This window comes from Vipera ursinii (genome assembly GCF_947247035.1).
Source record: "Vipera ursinii genome assembly, chromosome: 1".
Taxonomy (NCBI): domain Eukaryota; kingdom Metazoa; phylum Chordata; class Lepidosauria; order Squamata; family Viperidae; genus Vipera; species Vipera ursinii.
Window position 1 is genome coordinate 317,881,820 of NC_139512.1, and position 26,452 is coordinate 317,908,271.

Sequence of the window (26,452 nt, forward strand, 5' to 3'; positions counted from 1 at the left end):
CCCCCTGAGGGAAACCGCAACGCTGATGCGGCCCTCAATGAAATTGAGTTTGACACCCCTGATCTAGAAAATGGCAGTTGCAACTCACTTCCATAGATGTGTCCACAAAATCAGCAGGAATAGAGTATGACATGAAGGGAAAATTACCTACATAGACTGCTTTCTTAATGGTTGCTAATACTATCAAATCTCTTTTTAAGTCCTTTTACTATTGACTTCCTCACAACAGCTGCATATACAGTTGCAAGAAAAAGTATGTGAACCCTTTGGGATTATGTGGAGTTTTGCATGAATTGGCCATAAAATGCGCTCTAAATGTCATGTAAGTCACAACAATAGAAAAACATAGTCTGCTTAAAATAATACTACACAAACATTAGCTGTTGTCATGTTTTAATTGAAAATAAGATGGAAACATTCACAGGGCAGGGTGGAAAAAGTATGTGAACCCCTAGCCCACGGGTCGGCAACCCGCGGCTCTTTGAGCCGTCTCCTGCGGCTCCCAGTCGCCTGGTGCGCGCGCACCTCTCCGAACGGGTGGAGGTGCGCGCGCAGCTCTCCAAACCTTCAAGGCGGCGCTTGGCCCAAAGAAGCGGGAACTGGAGGGGCCACGATTTCCCCTCCAGAGGAAGAAGGCGCTGGATGCGGCCGGCTCCGCGGGGAAGGGGGAGCGGCGGTGGGGGCGACGGAAAAGCTGCAGAAACGGTAGGAGAGATGCTTACTAGCGGCGGCCTCGGAGGAGGCGGAGGGGGAGGAGGGAAGGGTGACCCGGCGGGGGGGTGAGCCAGAAGGAAAAGGGAAAGTCATCCCGCAGAGCGGTTGCGAAAAGAGGGAGGAGATAAGCCAGCCCGGTACCTGGATCCGCTTCCTGTGTCTCCTCCGCTCTGCCATGATGTCCCCGTTTTGGTCTCCTTGTGAAGTGGGGCTGAGCCGGAAAAGGGGGATGGGGAGACCGAGGGAGGGAGGAAGGAAGAGAGAGAGAGAGACGGAGCCAGCGGGCTCACGAGGGGCAGCAACCTTGCGAGAGGCCGCGCGCAAGCCATTAGGACGCGCACGAGCCCTTGGGGAGGCAGGGCGGGAGCGCGGTCCGGCCGCTGGGCTTCCTTTCCCTCTTGTCCGCATCGCTGCAAGGAATTGCGTTGTTTGGGGAATTTGTTAAATTGGAGCCATGGGCTAGTCGTGGTTAAGGCACTTGTAGGCGAAGCAAATCACAAAAGCCCCCAAATCCTTCTAAATGCAGCCCACAGGCGAGCTTCCCAAGTTGTTTTAATTTAGTTTGCACGTGGCAATAGAAATAAGCTTTTTTCCTCCTCAGCGGATCGGTGCGGTGAAGAGGCTGGGCTTCCTTCGGGGGGCCTTTCATTCCTGTACAAGGGGAAGGGGAACTCTCTGTGCTTTTGTGTGTGTGTGTGTGTGTGTGTGTGTGTGGCCCATCTGCAAAGCTGCCGAGGAAGGAGAAGCGGGATACTGGTTGGGTGGGGGAGCGGCAAAAGCGGGGGGGGGAGAGAGAGAAACGGCTCCGCCTTTGGTTCCCCCTCCTAAAGCACAGGGGCGCTAGAGAAAGTTTGGAGTTGGGTAAGGAAGCGCAAAATTCAGGAAGGAAAGCGGGGCGGCGGGCGAACGGGAGACCTGCCGACGTTTGGGGAGGTTTGGGGAGGTGCACGCCGGGGAAAAGGCTGGGAGAGGAGGGGGTCCGGGCTGGGGGGGAGGGATGGGGTGGGGGAGAAGGAGGCTTCCCGGGCTGGGGGGGAAGCAGAAGCGAGGGATCAGGACTCCTCCCGCTTGGCTGCTGCCGCCGCCGCCACCACTCCTACGGCCGCCGCCACCTGCTCTCTCGGCTGGTTGCTTTCTGCTTCTCTCACCTGCCCTGCCCCCCCCCACCTGCCCTCCTTCCTGCCTTCCTTCCCTCCGCCTCGCCTTCCCCGCTCCCGCGTTTTCCCTCTCCCCGCCTCGGATTCGGGGTGATTCCCCGGGAGAGGGCTATGGGATTCCAGCAAGCTTTCAAGCCTTCTCGGCGGTCTCCGGCACGGCTCAGGAAGCGTTTCTGTGCCGCCCGGCCGGAGCCTTTGCCTCCTTCCCTCCCCCAAGCGAGGCGTCCTTTTTCAAGTTGCAAAACCAAGCGGGGTGAAGCGGGTTGTCGGGAAAGACATTGCCGCCTCCTCCTCCTCCAGCGGCGACACCTCCGGTCGGGCCCTGGTGGCGGAGGAGGCAGTGGCAGAGGCGGCCGCAGCACCGGCAGCCTTCCTAGCAGCGGCAGAGACAGAGGCGGCGGCGGAGGAGGAGGAGGAGGAGGCGGCGGCTGCAGAGGCAGCTTCCTGGCGGTCTTCTTCCTCTTGGCTTCCTGCCTCTCCGCCCGCGGTGCAAGCTCGGATGTTACGGGGCTGGCCGGCCCGGACTGGGTCGGGCGAGTCGATCACCTCCTCCTCCTCCTTCTCCCGCTCCCTCTCCTCTCCAGGATGACCCTCCTGAATGTCTTTCCCGACAGCCCGCTTCACCGTAGGAGTGAAGCGTAGGAGCGGCCGTAGGAGTGGTGGCGGCGGCGGCAGCAGCCAAGCGGGAGGAGTCCTGATCCCTCGCTTCTGCCTCCCCCCCAGCCCGGACCCCCTCCTCTCCCAGCCTTTTCCCCGGCGTGCACCTCCCCAAACCTCCCCAAACGTCGGCAGGTCTCCCGTTCGCCCGCCGCCCCGCTTTCCTTCCTGAATTTTGCGCTTCCTTACCCAACTCCAAACTCCGCCGGCAGAGGCTCGATCTGCCGTTCTGCAAGCCTCCGCCGCCGGTTAATACCCTGTATTCAGCTCTGGGAAGTGGGAGGGAGGGGGAGTTTGGGGGGAGGGGGAGCTCCACGGTGCAAAAATAAAGCCCTGCCGCTCTTCGCGTTGCTTGCCCGACTGGCTGTCACGGGACCAGCCCTACCCCCATCCACCTCCAGTATGGATGGCTCTGCCAAAAGAAAAGCAGCCGAAGCAAGTCTCCCATTGAGAGAATGGGGCGGCGGTGGCTTGCAAAACGGCGGATCCAGCCTCTGCCGGCGGCAGAGGCTGGATCCGCGCTCTGCAAGCCTCTGCCGCCAGCAGAGGCTCGATCCGCCATTCTGCAAGCTGCAAGCGTGTCTGCTGGCAGAGGCTGGATCCGCCTTTTGCAAGCCTCCGCTGCCCCATTCTCTCAATGGGAGGCTTGCTTCGGCTGCTTTTCTTTTGGCAGAGCCATCCATACTGGAGGTGGATGGGGGCAGGGCTGGTGCACGTTTTGCCTTGTTTTGCGCATGCGCGTGCGTGCATGCACGCGCGTGCACATTTTGCGGCTCCCACTTTTTTGTGTTTGTGACGGAACCGGTTCTGAGTGGCTCTTTGCCTTTTTCCGGTTGCCGACCCCTGCCCTAGCCTGACTTCTCCAACAGCTAATTGGAGCCAGGAGTGAGCCAACCTTGACTCCAATCAGTGTGATGATATTGGATGTGTTGCTGACAGCTGTCCTGGCCTTTAAAAACACATGCCTGTTTTGGGTTTACTGGTCTCAAGAAGCACTGTCTGATGTGAATCATGCCTTGAAGAAAAGAGCTCTCAGAAGATCTATGATCAAGAATTGTTGACTTGCATGAAGCTGGAAAGGGTTACAAAAGTATCTCCAAAGCCTTGATGTTCTTGTGTCCACAGTAAGACAGACTGTCTACAAATAGAGAAAGTTTAGCACTGTTGCTACTCTCCCTAGGCGTGGTCGTCCTGTAAAAATGACTGCAAGAGCACAGTGCATAAAGCTTAATGAGGTAAAGAAGAATCCTAGAGTGTCAGCTGAAGACCTACAGAAATCTCTGGCACATGCTAACATTTTTGTTCACACATCTACAATAAGGAAAACATTAAACAAGAATGGAGTACATGGGAGGACACCACGGAGGAAGCCATTGCTGTCCAAAAAACATATTGCAGCACATTTGAAGTTTGCAAAAGAGCACCTGGATGTTCCACAGCACTACTGGCAAAATATACTGTGGACAGATGAAACCAAAATTGAGTTGTTTGGGAAAAACACACAACACTATGTGTTGAGAAAAAAAGGCACAGCACACCAACATCAAAACCTCATCCCCACTGTAAAACATGGCGGAGGGAGCATCATGGTTTGGGACTGCTTTGCTGCCTCAGGGCCTGGACGGATTGTTGTCATTGATGGGAAAATGAATTACAGAGTTTATCAGGACATTTCGCAGGAAAACGTACGACCATCTGTCCGCCAACTGAAGCTCCGGAGAGGATGGGTGATGCAACAGACAATGACCCAAAGCATACAAGTAATTCAACAAAACAATGGCTTCAACAGAACAGAATACGCCTTCTGGAGTGGCCCAGTCAGAGTCCTGACCTCAACCCGATTGAAATGCTGTGGCATGACCTTAAGAGAGCGATTCACACCAGACATCCCAAGAATATTGCTACACTGAAACAGTTTTGTGAAGAGGAGTGGTCCAAAATTACTCCAGATCGTTGTGCAGGTCTGATCTGCAACTACAGGAAACGTTTGGTTGAGGTTATTGCTGCCAAAGGAGGGTCAACCAGTTATTAAGTCCAAAGGTTCACATACTTTTTCCACCCTGCACTGTGAATGTTTCCATCTTAGGTTCAATTAAAACATGACAACAGCTAATGTTTGTGTAGTATTATTTTAAGCAGATTGTGTTTTTCTATTGTTGTGACTTACATGACGTTTAGAGCGCATTTTATGGCCAATTCATGCAAAACTCCACGTAATCCCAAAGGGTTCACATACTTTTTCTTGCAACTGTATAGTCCTTTCAGGACTATGCTCATGGCATGTGTCTGGTACAATGAACTATGATTCACAAAACCTAATGTGATAAAAATTGGATTAACTTTGATGCCACAACTACCTCTCAGGATTCATATATTCAAAGTTATTTTCTATTTGTCAGCTTTAATGCTTTAGTTTGTTTTTAAAAGCTCCATTAAAGAATTACTAACACTTTTTCTAAAATAAAATGTGGTTACCTTGCCTGCTGTTGGGGTGGGTGCTGAGCACACTGTCCATTTTAGAGCATAGATTAACAGAGTTGGAAGGGATCTTGGAGGTTATCTAGTCCAACCCCCTGCTGAAGCAGGAGATCCTGACCTATACCATTTCAGACAAGTGGCTGTCTAATCTCTTCTTAAAAGGTTCCAGTGATGGGCACTCAAAACGTCTGGAAGCAAGGCATTTCACTGGTTAATTGTTCTCACCGTTGGGAAATTTCTCCTTAATTCTAGGTTGCTTCTCTCCTTGATTAGTTTCCATTCATTGTTTCTTCTCTTGCTTGTTGGTGCTTTGATAAAAGTGAATTAACATCATTACACTGACTAGCACATCAGTTAGCAGGAGTTCCTGCTCAAACGCATATTAGTAACCTTAAAAAGAAATAAAGGACGATGCATAACGGGGAAAAAAACACCTGATTTTACACTCCCAGAAAGTATTTGTGGCTCGTTCCTAAAGAAGAATTCGGCACTAAGCTCCCTTTGGTCTCTTTCCAAGAACCTGGGTTTAAGCGCCCCCTTTGAAAAGCGATTACAGCATAATTATGTCCTATCGGAGGACCCGTATCTATTTTAATAATAAGCAACATGCGCAGAACAAGCGGATGAGACAGCTACTGGGCAAGATAAATAAATGGAAGTTGCTAAGTCAGGTTTGCCGATGATTTGCTGTTTCTACTACTACAGTACTTTAGAGCTGCGTATAAGGTAGGCTGAAGCTCGAGACTTTCAGGCCCTGCTACTGCACGGATGCCTCCCGTTTCCGGTGGAAGAGAATCCCGAAGCTTCCCTTGTTCATTCCAAGGCAGGACGCGCCTCTAAGCTCCGCCTCCCGGACTTGCCTTTCTCTGTTGCCGGTAGACTCGAGCCGGTGCGCAATTCTGCGAGCACCTGGGGCGCGAGGCGGCTGGCGCCTCGAGCAGAGGTGAGGAGCTATGGCCCCCTTTATGACTTGTGGACTTCAACTCCCAGAATTCCTGAGCTCTCAGTTGAAGGCCACAAGTCATTAAAGGGGGCAGTGGAATAAATCAAGAGGAAACAGGGCGAGCAATAGCGGTCCTTCCCCCCCCCCTTCCCCCTTATATTCACACCTCATGTGTGAAAAACTGGCGCTTGGATACTCGGAACTACCGTATGCACACTTTCCATCAGACCAGGCAATCCGACCACCTCCTCCGCCTGCAGCTGCAGCTGCAACATTATTTTAGCCTAAAGCAGCGTTTCCCAACCTTAGGAACTTGAAGATGCGTGGACTTCAACTCCCAGAATTCCCCAGCCAGCATAGCTGGCTGGGGAATTCTGGGAGTTGAAGTCCACGCATCTTCAAGTTCCTAAGGTTGGGAAACGCTGGCTTAAAGTAAAAACACGTTAATGCTGCACAGATAAATATGGCCACCGCTCAGGAAACATTTTCATGCTTCTTTCCTAGAACCTGTCTTGGGACTAGACTTTGTGGTGTTCTCTGTAACATATCCCGGTATGGACGATGGAAGCAGAAGTCCCACAAGCCTGGACAGAACTAAACTGGGAAAGGCACCAAACTGTGTTTTGCATTATCTGTCAGATAATGTGAAGTGCTCATAAATATTCAGACACTGTCCTGGTTAAAATTTTATATATATATATATATATAGGGAGTATATAAATAGTATCAAATAAGCATTGTTGGATCTTAGAAAAAAATATCCAGTGTCTATTTTTCATCTTACTGCACTTCATAATTTTTACAGATCTGATTTTATAAAGATAAAAGAATTTATACAGTCCTTTAAACCTACCAGAGCTACAGTTAGTAATATTGAAGGTGCCCTTTTTTGGTTATGTATATCCATTCTTTTAGCCTGCTATTTTTGTATTTAGATGCACAATTTCTTTATAATAAATGTTGTACTATAAAAAAGAATCTCATCTAGAGTAAAGAAAGCTGTTTTCTGCCAAAGTCTTCTCTTTGGTTAGAGAACAAGCTTTTACCTTATTTTTATGCCTCCTTTTATGTCATCTGTTTTAAACAACTTTAAAAGTGGCACTACTGTAATATTATTTCAGGCTTGTATATCATCCATATCTGGATCTTGATTGCCAGTAGGTTGGACAGCACCTTGCAACAACTGCAGAATGCTCTGCGATGAGTGGGGGACCCATAGCAGAATGGAGGAAGATGGTCAAAAATGTGTTCTGAACAGGAAGTTTTTAGACTCTTGTATTTGTAAATAGTAAATGATATGTTTATTAGCTTGTTGAATGTCTCTTGTATCTCATCAAAGTTATTAAATTTTACCATTCACACTATACCATTGGCTTGATTTTTTAAATAAGATTTATTAAAATTTTAAAAATAACAATCTTTAGAGCTTAATAAACAACATGTCTGGGTTTATATATTTAACATTAACTTCTTCAATATAAATCTATTCAGTACTGCACAATTCAGTATTTTTTCCTTGATCCTCCTTCCCCATATTTTTTCCATTTCCCCCTCATTAGACAATTACAATTCTTGGTACTATTGATGTATACAAAATTAGATATAGACATCATCATATTCTACTAAGGTTATACAAATAATATCAATTCATAAGTCAATATCCTGTTTTTCATGTTTTTTATTAAAGTTTGATTTCTCATCAATATTTAAAGTATTTGTCATTTATGATTTTTTCAATATTACATTTATATAGCTAAAAAATTTTATTCATACCAACCCTCCTCTTATTTTCAAATTTTCCATATCAAAAGAACAAAAAAATTGCTATTTTAATTCTAAATCATATCTTCCATTATAAAAATCTAGTTATATCTAAGGGTCATCCATTCTTTTAGTTACGGTATATTCAAGCAGGTATATTAAACAGATAGAGCCCCCTCTGATGGATCAAATCCTCTGTTTTTTAAATCTAACTCTTGCTTTCTTTCTTTGCCCAAGTAGCTTTCCAGGCCAAGGCAATTACATTGCCCCCAAAATTTCTATTTTTGTGAAAGCTGCTTGGCATGAGAAAGACAATTTAGGTAGAGTATTTTTTGGGGGGGAGGGGAGGAACTCTGCCCATCCACATTTCCTAAACATTTCCCTTGCCCATTCTGCTCCATTTTCTAGAATCTTCTTCCTTGTCATCAAGTGTATTTTGGAGAAAGGAGTAAGGGGTTGAAGGGATTTTATTATGCTTAAGGTTGATGTTAGTAATATTGATATTAGTAGTGATACTTTGTAATCTTTGTTTATGTGCAAGCAGCTTTGTAGGTGCTTTATATTGGGAAATTAGTTATATAAAAACAAATGTTTCATGCTTTGGGTACAGGTGATTGCTTACATGAAAAGAGCATGGTAAGGGGAGGGGGAAAAGGAGTTATGGTGGAGCCTGGGTTGTTGTGTATGAGTCATCATCTAGGAATTATTTTTCTGTACCTTTTGGTTCCTAGTACCAAGACCAGATCTCTTTGTTCTGGAAAGGTATAAAAGATGGAAGACATCTTTCCTGGTTGTTGCCTTCATCTCTCTACCAGCCACGAAGAGAGATGTGGCCACCCAACTCTATTTTGATCAAAATAAAAGTTGCTTGCTGAAACCTCGGCTCAGGAGTTTCTTTTGGCTCTTTTAAATTCCTGAGTAATGCTGGGGCAATTGTGAGGCTAAGTGTGAAACTTTACAGGGTCATTTGTATTTTCATTGTTATAGGTAGGTCTTGCAGTATTTTATTTGTATATGGCAGTTCATATTTCCTTTCTTCTATCTCTTCCATCTCTAGGTCCATTTCTTCTGCTTAATCCTCTGGTTTTTGGTATGTTTGTTCATACTTTGTAGTCGTTATCTGGGAACTTTCCAGTTGTAGCTTCAATTTGGAGATTTGGTCATTTATATCATCTAGGTTATTTTTAGTCTCATTATGATTTCTTTTTATGTCCTCTTTGTGTGCAACAATTGTTTGATGAATTAGCTGGAGAATATTTCCTTCTGAAAGGTATTTGTTTTTTCTTGAGGCATTATTCCTAGAAATCTTCTAGAGTCACCAATCTCAGTAAGAGTGGAATAAAGTTTCCTCTAGTTTTCTAGTCTTTATATGTAGCCTTTATAATCTAGTCCTAATGGCAGTATTTTATAGTAATCCTTTGTCTCAAGTATCCTGAAAATTATCAGTCAGGCAAGGTTGTAATCCACAATGCTTCCAGTGTTCAAAATGTTCAACCTCCCCGCAGCCAAACATATTCAAAAGTCAGATTTTTCTTTCTCTTCCACTAGCTCTTGAGATGAAAAGTCCAAGCTCAATAGGTATTTATAGTCCAAGAAGGTCAGGATGATAAATATGCCAAAGTATTTTCCTTTATTGCCAGCTGTTCTCTCTTCAGTTGAAAGTCACCAAGCAGCCAAAGGGCTAGTTATAGTGCTATACTCAAATCCACCACTAGATGTCATACAAAGTCCATTTCCCACTCTTAAAACAAAGGGTTTTCTTATTTTTCTTATATTTCATCTCAATGATTTTTTCCCCAAAGAGGAAATCTTAACAATTATCTCAGTCCTTAAATTTATTAAAACTATAGCTTTGTATAACTTTCACTTTAATATTGTTATTTCTGTCCCCCATAAAAAAATTAAAACACAGCTTCCGTTCACATCCGGAGGTTTTTAGCTTCTTGGGAGCCTTTCCCAGGAAATTCAGTTGTAAAATAGTAAAGAAAGGATCAGTGTTCTCACCCAGTTCCAAACATGCTGTTTACGATGTGCTAATCAAAACTTTTGTTCTTCGGTTATCAGCAGCTAATGGCCAACCATAGAGGTGTGGCTAGTCTTTCCCCTGCCGGTTTAGAGGTCTTTCCTTGGATCAAACGAAATGACTGCCATCTCTCCATGATCTACAAGGCACCCCTCCTTCTTCATCGCCTCTTCGAGGTGACTTTAGGCCCTTTTCATGGTGCCCAGCAGGGCGAAATCGGGCACGGAAGGCAGAACCCTGCCTTCCTGCATCTGTCATACCGCAATGCAAAACCAGAAGTCCACACTATACCATTGGTTTGTTCAAATTGTATGTATATCTTGCCTGTTATTTACTGAAAAGCATCGAATAAGTAAAATTTATACATTTTAGTCTTTATGATTAAAAAGAATATTGGCCCTAGGTTGCTGTGCCTATTGACCTAATTGAAAAGTGTACTTTAATTCCAATAGAAATAATTTCTTGATGAACTTTCCCTTTGCTGGGTAAGTTTTCTTATAGCAATCTATAGTTATCCCAAAGCAGGGGTTCCTGCATTTTAATTCTCAGGGCTCTTAGACTGAAAGTCTTTTTGGTTTTCCTTCATGACATAACCTGCCTTTTATCACACCAGCAGATACATTCCCTGCCATGAGGATTAAAAGGCAAAATGGGGATGTGCTGGTGCATCTTGGACCCAAACATCAAGCCTGTCCTGAGGAGTTAATTCGGCAACGCTGTGGTCACAATGGCTGTACTGAGTACTTGATCCGCTGGAACATACTTTGCTTAGATAATGGTAAAGAAAACAGTGTTGAAGCCCCTTCAGCTGAAGGCAAAAAACAGACAATCTTGATGTGGATGTCGGCAGAGGATATATATGCCAACTGTCCAACATTGCTAGGCAAGAGGAAGCCCAAGGAACAAGTGGTGGAACAGAATGTATCTAATTTATTCCCTCCTGAAGACACTTTAGATGAAGCCTCTCTTGCAGAAATGAAAGCTGACGTCAGGAACCTGGTGCAGCGAGCTTCCTGGCAACTAACAAGCACCCCTGTTCCACAGTCATCCATACTGAATACCATCCATATACTCAGTGCCTATGCCAGCATTGGCTCATTGTTGACCATGTTCAAGGAGACTGGGGCCCTTACTCTTCTGATGAAGATGCTGTGTAATGAGGAGAAGCATATCCGTTGTAGTGCTGGGAAGATGCTGAGAGCTTTGGCTTGTCATGATGCAGGTATGACATCTTGGGAGATGCCCACAACTAATATAAAATTCCTGCCTAAGGTATTAACAAGTATTTAGATATACAGAAATACTGTATACAGAAAGTTAGTTCTAACCCATTAATCGTACTGATTTGAATAGACCTCCAATCCTACCCTTAATAGAATTAGAAATCTTAACTGATTAGATATTGATAAATGCTTCAGAGTGGTGATTAAGCCATTGGGGCAAGTTTTGAGTAACTCTTGTCTATTAAAATTTAATTTATAGTTTATAGTGATGAACATACATCAAAGTTTTCAGTTAATGACGTATTCATAAAATGAAGCTGGTAGTCAATTCAGATTAACATTCTACAAATGTTAACTAGTTTTAATTTAAAAAAACTGGTTCAGAGCAAGTAAAGCACTCTTGTTATAAATGTATTACAAGTATAAGTTGATAAACGTTATAAATTTTCTCATAAATGGGGAGTCTTTTTAAAATCATTCAGTAAATTGTACCCTTTTGTTTTGATGGAATGCCATGGTTGCAGATTATTTTTATGTTTGGGCAGGTTTCTAAATTCCAAACTGGTGCTTGTAATGATTGGACTCCTGAGGAAAATAAGGAGGGGGAGACTTTTTAGAATTCTCATGTCCCTGTAAATATTTTTTTATACAAGGTGAGCTGCTGTTCTACTGGGGCATGAGAACTCTACACTGAGCACTAATAGTTTGGGTATGAGATTACCAACTCTCTGTGCAGCCAAATTGATCAGAAGCATCTTCCCAAAGAATCAACAGCATTGACCCTGACAGCTTCTTGAATCTATAGAAGGGGTGAATAAAAGTGTCTCCATTGCTTAAACAAAATTACTAAAACTCTATGCTGATAAAGACATGCCAGTTATTGAAGTGCTGATTTATAATCCCAATGGTATCAGTGGGATCTTGGAGTCTGAGTGGACAATCACTTAAATGTGAGCCAGCAGTGTGCTTCAGCTGCCAAAAAAGCCAACACAATCCTAGACTGCATTAACAGAGGGACAGAATCAAGATCTTGTGAAGTGTTAGTATCACTTTATAATGCCTTGGTAAGATCACACTTGGAATATTGCATTCAGTTTTGGTTTTCATAATATAAAAAAGACGTTGAGACTCTAGAAAGAGTGCAGAGAAGAAGAATAAAGATGATTAGGGGGCTGGAGGCTAAAAAGTATGCAGAACGGTTGCAGGAATTGGGTATATCTAGATTAATAAAAGGAAGGGCTATGGGTGGCTTGATAGCAATGTTCCAATATCTATGGGGTTATTCTACAAAGCACCTGAAGGCAGAACAAGAAGCAATGGATGGAAACTAATCAAAGAGAAAACCAAGCTACCGTAGAAATAAGGAGAATTTTGACAGAACAATTCATCAATGGAATGACTTGCCTTCAGAAGTTGTGGGTGCTCCAACACTGGAGGTTTTTAAGAAGAGATTGGATAACCATTTGTCTCAAATGGTATGAGATCTCCTGCTTGAGCAGGGGCTTGGACTAGAAGACTTCCAAGGTCCCTTCCAACTTTATTATTTTGTTATTCTGTCCTAACTTGCAGGTCATTCTGTTTAAATTTGTTTATACTATGAGGCTTTGTTCATAGCTCTTTGTGAGCTAAAAAAAGTTGCTTCCACCCTGTTATGGGATTAGATTTTTAAGACTGTTGGAGAACAAGTAAGGAAAGAACATATAAAGTTTTTTTTTTGTTTTTAGGAAGCAGAGCCTATGTTCTCCTGTCCCTGAGCCAGCAAGATGGTATTGAACAACAAATGGACTTTGATAGTCGCTATACCCTTCTTGAGCTGTTTGCAGAAACAACATCCTCCGAAGAGCATTATATATCTTTTGAAGGGATTCCTCTTCCTCAGGTACTAATTGACAAAAGGTTTTGGCAAAGGAGTGTGGCCCTCTTTACTGATGAGGCATTTTCAATTTAAAACCTGAATTATAAAGAATTCCCAGTCAGTTGTAAAGAGAATGTAATCTTCAGCAGCTGGTGATAAATATAGAAGCTGTACTTATCTTGCCTTTCAGTTGGCAAGCTTAATGTGGTTAACTAAATGAGTTTTGCATAAAGAAATGACACAATTTTATCACCTGCATTTGTCATTACCTATAATGACTGGTATCTGATGAAAATAAATGGCTGACACTTACTTTTGCTGCTAGCATCTGGTTGATGTCAAATAGCTACAGTTAGGGAAACCCTGAACTGTTCTCCTTCTAGTACCCTATCCCCTATATGTCCTCCCTAAATTATAGTGAGTAAAATTAATAAATGGAGGGATAAAAAGACTGTACAAGCCATGATGACATTTGATTGGCAAGCTACTAGAACTGAAGAATATGTCAGATACATATTAAAAGGTGAAAGTTTTTATGGGGTGAGCTGTAAGCTATGCTGCTTTGAGGCAGTAGCAGAATTATTGGCAATGGACATGATCTTCTTGTTTCAGATTCCAGGGAAACTGCTGTTTTCTCTAGTAAAGCGTTATCTGTGTGCTACCTCTCTCATGGACAAACTCAACATCACAGAGTGGGAAGATGAACAGGAACATTGCATGCCCTCCAGTGCAGATTCAAAGAGAAAAAAGAGAACGCAATGTGAATTTGACTTCAGCATGGCTATGGCCCACTTCATTGCAGAGTTAATCCAGGTTATGGGATGGAATCAGAATCAAGAGCTTTGCTCACTCAGACAAAAGAAACGATGTCAGTCAATCTTCCAACCCCAAATTCCACCCCGCGTCACCATCCCATCAGCTGCAGAGGTGCCCCAGAAAGAACTCAGCGCTTTCAAGTTGCATTCAGCCTTTCCTAGTCGTGAGAACTACGTGGAATATTTGCGAGAGAAGTTGGTGCGTGGCATGCATGTGCGTATGCTGGAGAATTATGAGAATGTCAGTGCAGGAGATGAGGGCGAGTTTCTTCAGAGCAATAATGGCACACCGCCTGTGCAGGTACTACAGTCTGTGGGAGGGTAGGGACATCCTAGTGATGAAATGATATTGAAGAAGTGATACGAAAAATTGATTTTTAGGAATCCTATTGAGTTTCTCAAACTATTGTGTTTCCTAGATTGGCATAAGAAGTGCATCTATATTCAAAGAAAGCTTGTAGCTTGTTTGATAATTGTTTTGTAAGGCACTATGTCATATTAGCCCTTGTTTATAGGGAAAGAATTTTTTTGTGTTGTGGAGTTTATGATTCTAGACCAGATCGTAAAGAAAGCAATCTGTAAGCACCCTGAAAACAATGTGGTAATTTCCAGATTCATGGCATTTTATAGCTCTATAATTTTCCAGGTTTATTGGGAGTCTCTGGGCCGTACATACTGGGTTCATTGGCACATGATCGAGATTGTTGGTTCATCGAGAAATGCAGAGCAAAAAGCCCAGGAAAAGGTATCAACTCTTAGAGAGCTTCTGAGACAAAACACAGGTAAGATTCTGCTGGGCTCTTAGATACCCTTTCACTAAATTGCTAATTGCTTATGAGCTTCAGTTTTGTTGTTTATGCCAAGCCTGTAGACCGATTTCAGTTTTCTCAGTGCTTACTTTGCTGTTCAAGCAGATAAAATGCTGAAATAATGTTTATTGTCAGTCTCCCATTATTGGGAGGAATCATGGTTTAATGATAGAATATGTGTTCTGCATATTAGTGCAGTATATATGTGCAAATTAAAAAGGGAGCGTGTTACAGATGATAGGGCAGAATTTTCTGTATCTTAAGTCCTGAAGAGCTTCTTCCAGTTCAAGTAAACAGTATGAATTAGATCAGCTTCCTAGGTCCCTGTACTTCTTTTGCCTATTTCTGAGCAGGTGAAGTTCACAAGTCAATATATTGAAGGTGAGGAAGAAGCTAAAATTTGGTCACAGTCAGTCTTGACCCTTCAGCAAACCTCCTCTCACAAATCTCAAGGCATTCAGAACTGTTGTAACTGGATGGCGTTCAGATATCTGATAGAAGAATCAGATATGGAGAGATGCTGCTTGTGATGTGATATTTATTTTATTTTATTTTAATTCCATTTATATCCCGCCCTTCTCCGAAGACTCAGGGCGGCTTACAAGCTTAGCAGTAGCCTTCATTCTATGTATATGCCTGCTTATTAGGGCATATGATTAAGGGATATAATTAGCTTTCAAATTGTGCCTAAACTGTAGGTTCTTTCCTCCCTGATTGCATGTGGCACTTAGATACAGTTTACAATTGATGCAGTTTATATATCCCTCAACACCAGAACCAGTAAAAGAGGAAGTAAAGACGAAGCAGTTCATATAGTTTTGATTTCTGGGCAGATGTACTAAAATGTTACGGAAAACAACCCTGGAATCTATAGTATCATTCTATAGCTGCCTAGAGTAGTTGTTCAATAATATTAACAACAACAACAACAACAATAATAATATAATTAAATCAGGGAGGATTTAATTCAAATTACTTAAAACTTAGATTCAATGCTGTTTTCAACTCTGAAGAGACTTAGGTATTTAAGTCCAAGCAATCTATACAGGTGGTCATTGATCTAGGACTTAACCTATTAGGGTTGTGTGACAGCTGTTAAGCGAGACCCTTGCTTAACAACCCCCCACCCTTGCTCTCCCTGATGCAATCATTAAACATATGTGCAGATTGTTCTTTAGGGTTCTTTAGGGATGGGGAAAGGCTCTGCAAGATCTAGTACAGGCCTAGGCCCACATGTCCTGGGCTCCCTAAGCCCCTCCCCCCACATCCTATGGTCTCTTTTCTGTCCCTCGGGGTCCCCACAGCCCTTGGACCTGCTTTTCCCCCCCTCAAGTCCCCCAGGCTTTTTTCACACCACTGGGACCCTGCATGGCCTGGACCCTCCACCACCTCCATCACCCATCATGCACTTATTATTTGAAGATCTCTGGAACTCTGGAGCTTTCTTTAGCACTATGCAGACCATGTAAACGAAGCAAAAAGGGGCAGTACATCCTGGGCCACAGAGTGGCCTCCTGGAAGCAACCACCATTTCAGCGCAACTGCATGGAATGGCATCTGCTTCTGGGAGGCAACTGCATGATCCAGGGACAAGTAGCCTTCCCTCCTTCCCCATTGTAGGGTCCTGAGATCTTCAAAAGGTAAGTGTGTGATGGGTGATGGGAGTGTGGGGTACAGGACCAAGGCCTACCCAGTGAGGCAGGATGGGAGGAAGAGAGGTGGGGGTCCACTGCAGCATTCCTGTGATCAGTCATAAGAGCAAATAATTGCAGAAATCCTGCAGCAGCCATAACTTCAAGATGGAGTCAGCTTTGTTGTAATTTTGAATGGTTGCTAAGTGACTGGTCGTTAAGGAAGGTCTACCTGTAGTATGAATGCAATACTGCTAACTCAAATTATTTAGACTGATGTGCTAGATTGTCCTTTCCTGGCCCCACTTTCTGTTTTGGCACAGCAGCTTCTTTCTATTGCTTCCTCCGATTTTTCAGGGGAAATTTTGCCTGGCATTCACACACCTGTGTGAGAAAAATAAGGCTTTAACATTCTGCATTTGGGCAAGTAAAAAGTAGTTGTTAAAAATGGAACAATTTTCCTATCACAGATATCTGGGCATCTTTCTTGGAGGTGCATAATGAGATTTCAGCCTTTCCTTGGGAAACAGACCAAATTTAAAATAAATGAATAACAGCAAAACAGAAGCTTTTAAACAGAATTTTCTATGTTATATATAAAGATTAAAAACAATGTGTCTTAACATAGCACCAATAACTATGTCATAAATTAAAATTCTAAAGCTAGACATTTAGGCTAGAGTATTTATCTGTTTCATCCCAAAACATCAGGCTTTCTGAAGCAAAAAAAGAAAAAAAAAATTCCTTTCTTTCTGGTTTTCCCTTTTCCCCCAAGAATGCCACACTTTTACCTGAAGCTGTGAGGAAATAGATGATCTTCCCAGCCTCCATTCCCTGCTGAGATGAGAAAATGTATTTTCTTTGTTTGAGCTAACACAGTAAAGTTAATTTAATATTGATGAGAAACTTAACAGCACAATATTATTAACTTTGGGGAGTAGTTTAGACTTAGTTATTAACTTCAATGAGATTACCTTATATTGGTAAAGTTCAGTCTCAACTTATTTAACAATGTATTGTTTTTCTATATTGTAATGTATTGGGCTTGTTTTGTTAAGGGAACACCACGTGGGTAATTGCTGGGAGGTTGCTTGAGCAGGGAAGCTGGCTAACGGCTCCCAGCTCCTCAGACAACCCGTCTCCAGCGCCGCCATTGGCTGCCTCTAGGGCGGCAATAGGTTGCTTTAAACCTATTGGCCGCTGCCTAGAGGCCAGGGTATAAATTGCTGCATTCGCAGCCCTGTTCCTCAGTTCAGATCCTGCAAGCAATAAACAATGATCTTTTCTGAACCCACTCGCCTCATCTTAGTCATTAAGCAATGAACCCAGTACATAACATGTATATTTACTTTTTAATCTGTTTAGGATGTATATATTTGATATATTTACTATTTGTATGTTTTTGTAATCAGGATATGGATGAGGTATGCCCAGCTGAATTCATTTATGTAATTGATTATTAAAATATGAATATATTTACTAATTATTTATGTTGGTTTCTCATTTTTCATTATTTTCTTAGCTGCTACTTTAATTGTACAATAATAGGATAATATGTAGGAATGCCTACATACCTATGTAGAAATATCTACATATACATATGTAGGAATAAATCAGATTGAGTATAATGAAGATTACTTTTAAGTAGGCATGTATGAATTTAAGTTGCAATAGCTATAGAATTAAGTTGCCTATTAACATGTAGCAGAAAGTCCTATTATGAGATTTCTGTTTTGATGGCACCATTTGAGTGTCTCAAGAAACCATATAGCCATTTTTGTTTATTTCCAGTTAACCAGCCGAGATATTGCCAACCGCTCAAAGAATTATATTCTTTACCATGCCTTACGGATCATTTGACTAAGGACTGTGGGACTCTAAGTCAAGCTGAATGGTGGGAGCTACTTTTCTTCATTAACAAGCTTGAATTCCATAAACATCACGAAGTTGTTCATTTTATCCAGCAGAATCAGAAGGTAAAGAACCAAGAAAAATCAATCCAATCAGAAAGGGATTTCAAGCTAATTCCTAGTTGCTTAATTTTATGTGAGGACTCATACACTCTAGGCTGCATTGTTGCAAAAAAGCAATTGTATTACAACGTCAGTAGCAACATATCTGAAAAGTATTTATGTATGCCTTGGGTTACATTCTGTAATCAGAAAGATAGATACTGGGCCCTAAATCTTTAATATTTGAGATAAACCCCCAAACAAACTGGATCTATGTGGATAGATCCAGAGTCAGTGAAGCTAATTTAAGACACCAGCTCCAAATTATTTGCATACAGTTTTGAATTTTCTAAAGATCCAGTTTTCAGATTACCTTCAAAGCTGTTATGTGAACAATGCATCAGTCCAAAGGTTGACAAGTTGCTTGCTGGTAATATTAGGTTGTCTACCCCTAACAGTCATCCAAATTAGCAAATCATAGATAACTTTGGTGCTCTAGACTGAAGGGCCAAATTTCCAAGCTGGATTAGTGAACTCGCCTAATCTTCTGATTTTGTGGGCTTTTCGTGTGGTTCTAGGTAACTGGTAATAAACTGCAATAGGAACTCTGCTTTTATTCTCTCTGCATTTCAAGCTATCAAGACTAAATGAAGAGGATCTGATTCAGATGTGTGTTTCAGTAGAACTGGCTCAGGAAATACTGCAGCTCCTGAACAAGCATTGTCAGGGCACCACACAAATTGAACTGCAGAACTCCCATGTCTATTTCAAATATTTCTTTACCAAAGGAGGTACAGAGCACAACTGCACAAATGTTGAAATGCTCTCTGCAAATTATGATGATGACCTTTCTGAAGCCATGAAGTCAAAAAAAACAAAAGAAGATACACTGCCTGATAGAGTGTCTTCTCCAACTCCATTTGCAGTGAAGGAAAGTGACAGACGACTGATAAACAAATTTCTCAAAATAGAAGAGCTCTCTTTCCCAGACACATTGGATGAGAAAGTCAAAGGTAAGGGCCAGGCAGTATCAGACATATTAATTGATTAGAGGAACTACAGAACTTAGTTGCATTGTGAATTCCTAACTCTCTCTCTGTAATATACTGTATCTATGCTTTGAATTTGAAAATGAAGTGATTCAACATATAAGTTTCCATTTTATAGCCAAGTTTGCTATTAGAACTTGATTTGATATATCAAGACTCATGGCTATTAGCAGCCAATAAAACATGTTTTGTATTCATGTACAATATTCTGTGCCTCCCTCTTTTGCTCCACATTATTGACTACAAGTGACAAAAAATAACAATAATTGATATCAGAGTCACCTTGTGGTAAGATGGTTAACAAACATATTTAATAAATAAAATAAATCAATAAAAATTTATATCCTACTTCAGATTCATCATTATTAGATTTATGGAGTTAAAGAGATCCTAAATAAACTTCAGTTTGTTTCCTGTAGGGTTTGCATAGTATTAGAGCAGACTGAAAATTTGCAACAATTATTTTAAAGCACATTTCAAATTTTGAGAAAATGTTATGAGCAGTCAAGCAAATTCTGTACTGGGGCTGAGTTTCCCACTTCACAAATTGTCTGGCATATCTGATTTAGCCAGTTACGAAGCCCAGTTATAATGGTGTTTCACGCTTTCTTGAGACCTCCCCTCCGTTCTATGACCATTAGAGAGTCATATGGGGCATGGAATATAGTAAAAATAAGGAAGGTGGCCTTAACTATATTGGCATTCCCCCTGTGCTGTTCCAGATCACAATTTTAGAGACTCCACTAATAACAGCAATAACAGATTAAATGTATAGCCCCCCAAGTCTTAGCAATTAGGGATGGTTTACAAATTATTTAAAACATTTTAAAACAAGGAACAATATAAAAAACTCAAAGTGGCAGACAAAACAAACATGGATGGTATTCCATTGTAGGTAAAGCAATAGGTTGGTGAAGTAAATGAGGAAGTATTGTTATAATTATGTAATAAGAATTGCTATTACTTCAAAATACAAACTGTCTTGCTGTAAATAATATTTGAGTACTTCAAGACGGTAACAGTATTTATATCTGTTAGAAGATCAGTAATAATATTGTCTTAAATAATAGAGAGTCCACTGCACACTGTAGGTTACATGTTAAACCTAGTTTTTGTGTCAGGACAATTGCAGTGTACTGTGATGTTGGAAGAAATTACCTCAGTTCGTTGCCATGGACATATCACTGTGGTTGCTCTTTGGCTTACTGGCACCAACCATCTATGCAGGGAGGTAGTTCTTGTTAGATTGGCCCATTCTATGTGTCTGATTTAGGTTCCAGAGGGAGCTTTGGGTTTTCCCTGAAATTGTGTCAGACAGTTCATCTGAAGCTTTAATTGCAGCCTGGAATAGGCAGGTGACAGGATCTGGTATGGATTGCTTCTATGCAGCCTCTCTCTCTGCACCAATTCCTTGGTTCTTCAAGGAGCTCCAGAAGATGAAGTGCAAGAAGTGATGCCTAGAGTATCTGTGAAGAAAGACAAAGAGTGAATCCAACCAAACATGAGTGAAAGCCCATATGTGGACCTATATCATGGAAATAAGGGGCGGGGGCGAAATTCCCCTGCTATTATTAATTAAACCAGTAGTTGCTCAGAGGCCCTGTTCAGAGTAACATACTCCCTGTTTGGTGTGGGGGAGAGCTGCAGGATCATCTGCAGAACCAGGAAGCATTTCAGTTATGTACTCCCAATGTTTTACCTCCCCAAACAGACTCTGCAGCGTTCTTTAATCTTCATGACATTAACATCACAAAACTACTGAGTAGTCTGCAGACAAACAGTGTTTGGAAGGAGATGGCAGTGGTGCTCCAATGCTGCCTCTCTGACAAAGGTACCATTTTTGAGGAAACTAGTCATGAGTTTCTGGTAAATGTGCTGATTCAGAAAGACTTGACACAGCAGGAATCTGAAAAAGAGATACAACTGGGAATGTTAAGGTAAGGCTACTATGTCTCAGTAGTAGTAATGTATGTGTTTTAAGTGTATACGTTCCTATTTGGAATTCCTAGAGATGAAGTGAACAATAAACGGACTTCCGGCTATTGGATTTAATTAAGTCAACCAGTATAGCCAATGGTAAAAGATTATGGAAGTTGTAATCTAACAATTGTACTGTAGTACAATTATAGCAACACAGGTACCTCTCTTTTCAGTACAAGGTATCTTAAATTCCATCTAGTCCAGTATTCTCACCCTGACAGTTTTCTTCAGAAAGGGGGGTGATTTGATGCCTTGCAGATGTTGGACTACAACTCCCACACCTTTGGCTAGGCTGATTGAAATTGAGGACTGGACCTACCGTATTAGGATTGTTAGGAGATGAGATATGTTCATTTGCTGGTGAGCACATTTAGAATTATGTTACTTGGTAAATTAATGTATCATGAGGGTTTTCCAAATGAACCGGCAGTACTCTGATTTAGGCTACAATTTGAATCTACAGAAGGAGTAATCAAATTCTTTCCTATATTTATCAGGAAAGATTAATGCTGCTTCCATCATGCAAATATGGTAAGGATGTCTTTTACAAAATGCAAACCATTTTAGAACATGAATAAAGGAAATTAATCTTTTGGAACAATCTGGAAATGAACAAAAGGGGTGGTGGTGGTGGGGAAACAAGCCCATCCAAACAATGTAAAATTTGCCTGAATTTTGCTTTTCCCACCTTCTGCAGTTCTGAAGAGTAAGGCAAAAATGTCCACATGCAATGTGAATATAAAAAAAGTTAAAACTTCTGGAGACAGAAAAATGCTTTTTGGTGGCTACAAGACTACTTGCACTTTTCAGTTAGATTACAAGGTGATTAGTATGAGAATTAGTCGCTTTTGTTTTAATATGTATTTTCAAAGTGCTTTTTCTGAAAGAAGCGACTTTTCTTTTTTGATCCAGGCTTTTGAACAAGTGTTTGGATAGTTCATGGAAGGATGTAGTACCCTGGCATAAATGCATTGAGCCTTGCTTGTCTTCCATTAACAGCCACATAAATGATCAAGAGGTGAGACAGTAGAAATCTAGGAGTACCAACCAGAATCCACATTTATGGTGTGGTCTGATAGACCATTACCTGCTTGTGATTCCAAGCATTTATACGTATGTCTTTTTCACCAAAGAAGAGGTGAAATGCATCTTGCATATTATTATTTTTTGGTCTTTGTTCCAATCTTTTGCAAACAGTGATTTTTTTTTAATATGCTGAAAACTAGTACTCTTTGTTTGCTTTTATTATATTTATTGCTGAAGTTGCTTCTCTGCTTCTGTTTTGCTCCTGTAGTATGTTTTTTGCTTTTATATTTTAAATGGGTTTTTGTTAAGTTTTATAGTTGCCAGTTCTGGCAATTGTTAAAAAAAAATGAGAGAAAATTATTTAGTTAAATGAAATGTAGAAGTCAGATAAGATGTGTAAATGTATTTTTAGAAAATGCAGAAAAATATATTATTCGAAATTCTACTGCCTTGATTCCTTAAAATCTCCTTTTAATGAATTGCTCTTTAGAACAGATGTCTGGAGCTTGTAATATCTTGAACTAAAGCTCCCTTAATGCTTGCTGGTCATTGAAAATGGGCAACTTATGCTAAGCCACAGGTTTCTTACCTTTGCTTAAAGGATTTCTTTTCTGAGGAACAATGGACCTAAGATTTATTGTACAGCAAATGCATTCAATTCCTAAGAATGAGTTGGGGAAAGAGGCACTAAAGCCATATAGAAAACCTTTAGGGACTAAACTATTCATGCTTTGTGTTTGCAGATTGTTCAAGAGTTCATTAAATTCTTGCACCGTCTGGCCTTTGACAACAAAGACTGTGCAGTTGTAATGTGCTCTTCTGGCATCAAGGAAGCCTTGAGCAAAGTCTTGGAGAAACACAGCTCCAGCCTCTCTCTAGTGACAGAACTGAGGGACCTCATGAATAACTGTGAGAAGCCAGCTAGCCTCTATCAGAAGATGACAGCCAGCATCCTGGCTGGCTGCATCCAGGTGAATCTTTTCTTCTTTGGAAAAGAATCTTTTCTTCTATGTCTAACTTCGGGGAGCAGGCTGAGGATCATAGCTTCTTGGTAACATGGTGTTCAGATTTACCTCTATCCAAGGGAAATTTAAAGCAATCTCACAGGCCTTCAGAAACCCTAATCCAACTTTTCACATAAGTCAGATTACTGCTCTTATACAGTGCAGTCGTTGACAGTGCTGGCTGGGAATGAAGGGATGTGAAGTCCAATATTTCTGAAAGTCCAATATTTCAGAAAGAATCGCCTCTAAGCCTAAATATGGGATTCCTTTTTCCAGGTGCTTTTTTTCTAAAAAAAAAAAAGGTGCCGGAACTCATACATGTCATACAACCTGCCTTGCCTATCCTACAAGGTTCCATCCAAAAAAGGTGCCGGAACTTTGTTCTGGGCATTCTATGACAAAAAAAGCTTTGCTTTTTTCCAATGTAACTCTGTGATGTTTGGCCAACTCTATACCTTGGCTTTTTTTTTCTTTTGTCTCCTCTCTAACATACTTTACAGATGATTCTAAATGAGATAGAAGAACACAGGCATAGCCATCAGCCTATCAGAGTTCCACTTTTTGATGTATTTCTGCATTATCTTTGTCATGGTGAGCATATTGTTAGTGTTGGAGTTTTTAGATAATTCATTCCTTCAGAAGTTCTTCTAGCTTCTGTCCCACCTAGATTTCTTCCAATATTTTCTTTTGTACATAGGCTGCAGCACTGAAGTAAAGGAAGACAAATGTTGGGAGAGAGTAGAAGTCTCCTCCAATTCTCAACAGGCCAACAAATTAGTGGATGGAAATGTCAAAACCTACTGGGAGTCAAATGGCACCACTGGCTCCCACTACATCAATGTTTACATGCATCATGGTGTCATAATCCAGTGAGTGTTTGCATGAACCAGGAAGAAGGCTTTAAAACAAGGAAATTTGGGGCAAAGAGTTTTTTTCTGACCCTGAACTGTAACTTATGGGCATAATAATAAATCATTTCAATAATAATAATAATAATAATAATAATAATAATAATAATAATAATAATAATGATGATGATGATGATGATGAAGAAGAAGAAGAAGAAGAAGAAGAAGAAGAAGAAGAAGAAGAAGAAGAAGAAGAAGAAGAAGAAGAAGAAGAAATAATGTCCCTTAAAAGAGGAAAGATTACACAAAAATAAGATATTGTTTTCTTACTGAAATATCTAATACGTCCTGGATAGACAAAAATATCATGATGGCTCAGATGCCAAATGGAATTATGATTTTCTTGTTCAGCCAGACCTGGGCAAATGGGTAGCTCACATAGAATAAGAAAGGTATGTCTTTACATTGTGAGAAAGATGGGCTTTTCAGTTGGGGCTTGGTTCTTACTCTGAAACTATTATTCTTGGCTTGTACAGGCAGATGTCACTATTGGTGGCCAGCGAGGATTCGAGTTACATGCCAGCCCGGATTATAGTTATGGCAGGAGAGAGCACTTCCAGCATCAACACCAAGCTCAATATGGTCAGTCCTATGTACTTCCTCAATTACCTACACTTCAACAACCAGAGGGAAGAGCACAAAGCTCTTCAGCCAGCCTTGAAAGGATTCCACTATGTGGAATACTTTTCAGGAGAAAGACTATAGTTTTGCATGATGTTTGCAGAAAGTCCCTGATTCAGTCACTCATTCATTACATTGATATCCCATATAGCTTGTATTATCATTATATCATTTTATATCCTGAGTCTCTGAGGGACAGCCAATCTCTTCATGACTTCTACCTACCTGGTAAGAGCTAGCAGAATTGGCTGCTATAGATACTTTCAACTAAACAATGTCATTTATTGGGACCCAGGGCATAAGCCATCTCTCTCATGGCATCTGTGCTCTGGAATGAGATCCTCTCAGAGATTCATGTGACTCCCATTCTCATGGTGTTCCAAAACGCTTTAAAACCCTGGTGGTTCTTCTGCGTCCTGAGTAGAACCAAAACTTTGTTAGATGAGCTTTTGGATTTAGAGTGTGTTGTCTGGATGGTTGATGTTTTTTGGAATACTTTATTTAAAACATTTTGTATATTGTTGTTTGTCTTAAATTGTGCGCCACCAGAATTGTGTTCAGGCATCTAAATGTCCAAGATGGAAGGTATAACTCTGTAACAGTGTAAATTACTAGTAATGATTTGTCAGAAGTCAGCCATTAAAGATAATGCAGAGATCTGAAACTGTATCTTCCCAGTCTTGGACTAACCTACCAGCCATTTAACAGGAACAAATAGCAGATGATGGAGGACCATTGCCTGGGTAGATAAAAGATTTGTAGTGTCTTTGTCTCATGACCACAGCTAGTATTTTTTTAAAAAATGCTAAAACCCCCAAAATGACTACCAGACTTGTGTAACCACTTATAACACTTGCGCTGTCTTCATTTGTGATACTGTGCTCCAGTATGATTCACTTAGGTTTGCCTTGGTTTTTATATAACTCCAGATAGTATGGCAACCATGATTTATTCTTTATGCAATGTGTACATTCATTCATTAAGGCCTGGTCAACAAACTATTATTAAAGTATCAACTCACCTGAAATACAAGTTTCCCAGAGGAAAGAGAAGCAAAGAGAACATATATATGTAAGTGAAGTGAGAATACATTTTCTTCTGGCTATTCAAGTATAAAATGTTGATTTCTCTATCTCTGTATGTGGAGAACAGAAAAAGCTGTGAGAAAGGCTCCTGCTATTTTCTCCAGGTGGACATCCATACCCCCCCCCAAAGCTGGTTTGCATGGGGCAGCTTGTTTTTTCTCTTCAAGTTAGTAATTACTGTGAGTTATTCAATGTTGTTTATGGAAAAGAACCTTGGTTTTGGCAGTGAGGCTTAATGGCAAAAAATAATAATGAATCTATTTAGTTGTTTTAAATACACCCTGAGAGATTAGCAGGATGTGTGAACAGAGTCCCTTTGGATCAGACATAGACTTACCTTGTCCCAAATGGCCAACTGGCTGCCAGGAGAAAGCCAACAAACAGGATGTGAAAGCCCAGCATCTTTCAGTTCATGTTTCCCAGCAACTGGTGAAAAAGCAAATTGCCACTGCCTTTGTTAATGGCAACTGTGGATAGCTTTATCCTCTGTAGATTTGCCTAATTCCTCTTCAAAATCATGTGCAGTAGCAATTTCTTATGTAAACCCTTCCTGTTATCTGTCCTGAATCATTTATAATGAAGATCCTGAATTTGAGTATACATAGTGTTTGTTGTCTCCATTTTTGTCCTTAACCTACTATTTTTTTATAAGTTGTCCCCTTCCTTCCTAGTCCATTTATCATTTTAGTTAATTCTTTGTGTGTTACACTCTTTGGAGGGATACAATCAGACCAGTTTTTAAGGGTAGTTAGAGGGTGTAT

General features: G+C 41.3%; 2 protein-coding genes across 3 annotated transcripts in view; one reads left to right on the top strand and one right to left on the bottom strand.

Annotated features, from left to right (window-relative positions):
- Positions 1-26,452, bottom strand: part of LOC310646835 (phosphofurin acidic cluster sorting protein 2-like) — a 290,543-nt gene that overhangs the window by 85,794 nt on the left and 178,297 nt on the right. The gene's annotated exons all lie outside the window — the stretch shown is intronic.
- Positions 9,809-26,452, top strand: part of CUL7 (cullin 7) — a 41,877-nt gene continuing 25,233 nt past the window's right edge. The window contains exons 1-13 of one of the 2 annotated variants that reach the window (XM_083373476.1): positions 9,809-10,042; positions 10,350-10,955; positions 12,681-12,835; positions 13,424-13,927; positions 14,273-14,408; positions 17,858-18,042; positions 18,653-19,031; positions 20,779-21,004; positions 21,960-22,065; positions 22,817-23,044; positions 23,578-23,668; positions 23,745-23,946; positions 24,462-24,567. In XM_083373476.1, the coding sequence (XP_083229602.1) occupies positions 9,868-10,042; positions 10,350-10,955; positions 12,681-12,835; positions 13,424-13,927; positions 14,273-14,408; positions 17,858-18,042; positions 18,653-19,031; positions 20,779-21,004; positions 21,960-22,065; positions 22,817-23,044; positions 23,578-23,668; positions 23,745-23,946; positions 24,462-24,567 (3,099 nt within the window). In that variant the 5' untranslated portion in view covers positions 9,809-9,867. The remainder of the gene's footprint in view (positions 10,043-10,349; positions 10,956-12,680; positions 12,836-13,423; positions 13,928-14,272; positions 14,409-17,857; positions 18,043-18,652; positions 19,032-20,778; positions 21,005-21,959; positions 22,066-22,816; positions 23,045-23,577; positions 23,669-23,744; positions 23,947-24,461; positions 24,568-26,452) is intronic. The other variant, XM_083373475.1, reaches the window with a different exon arrangement.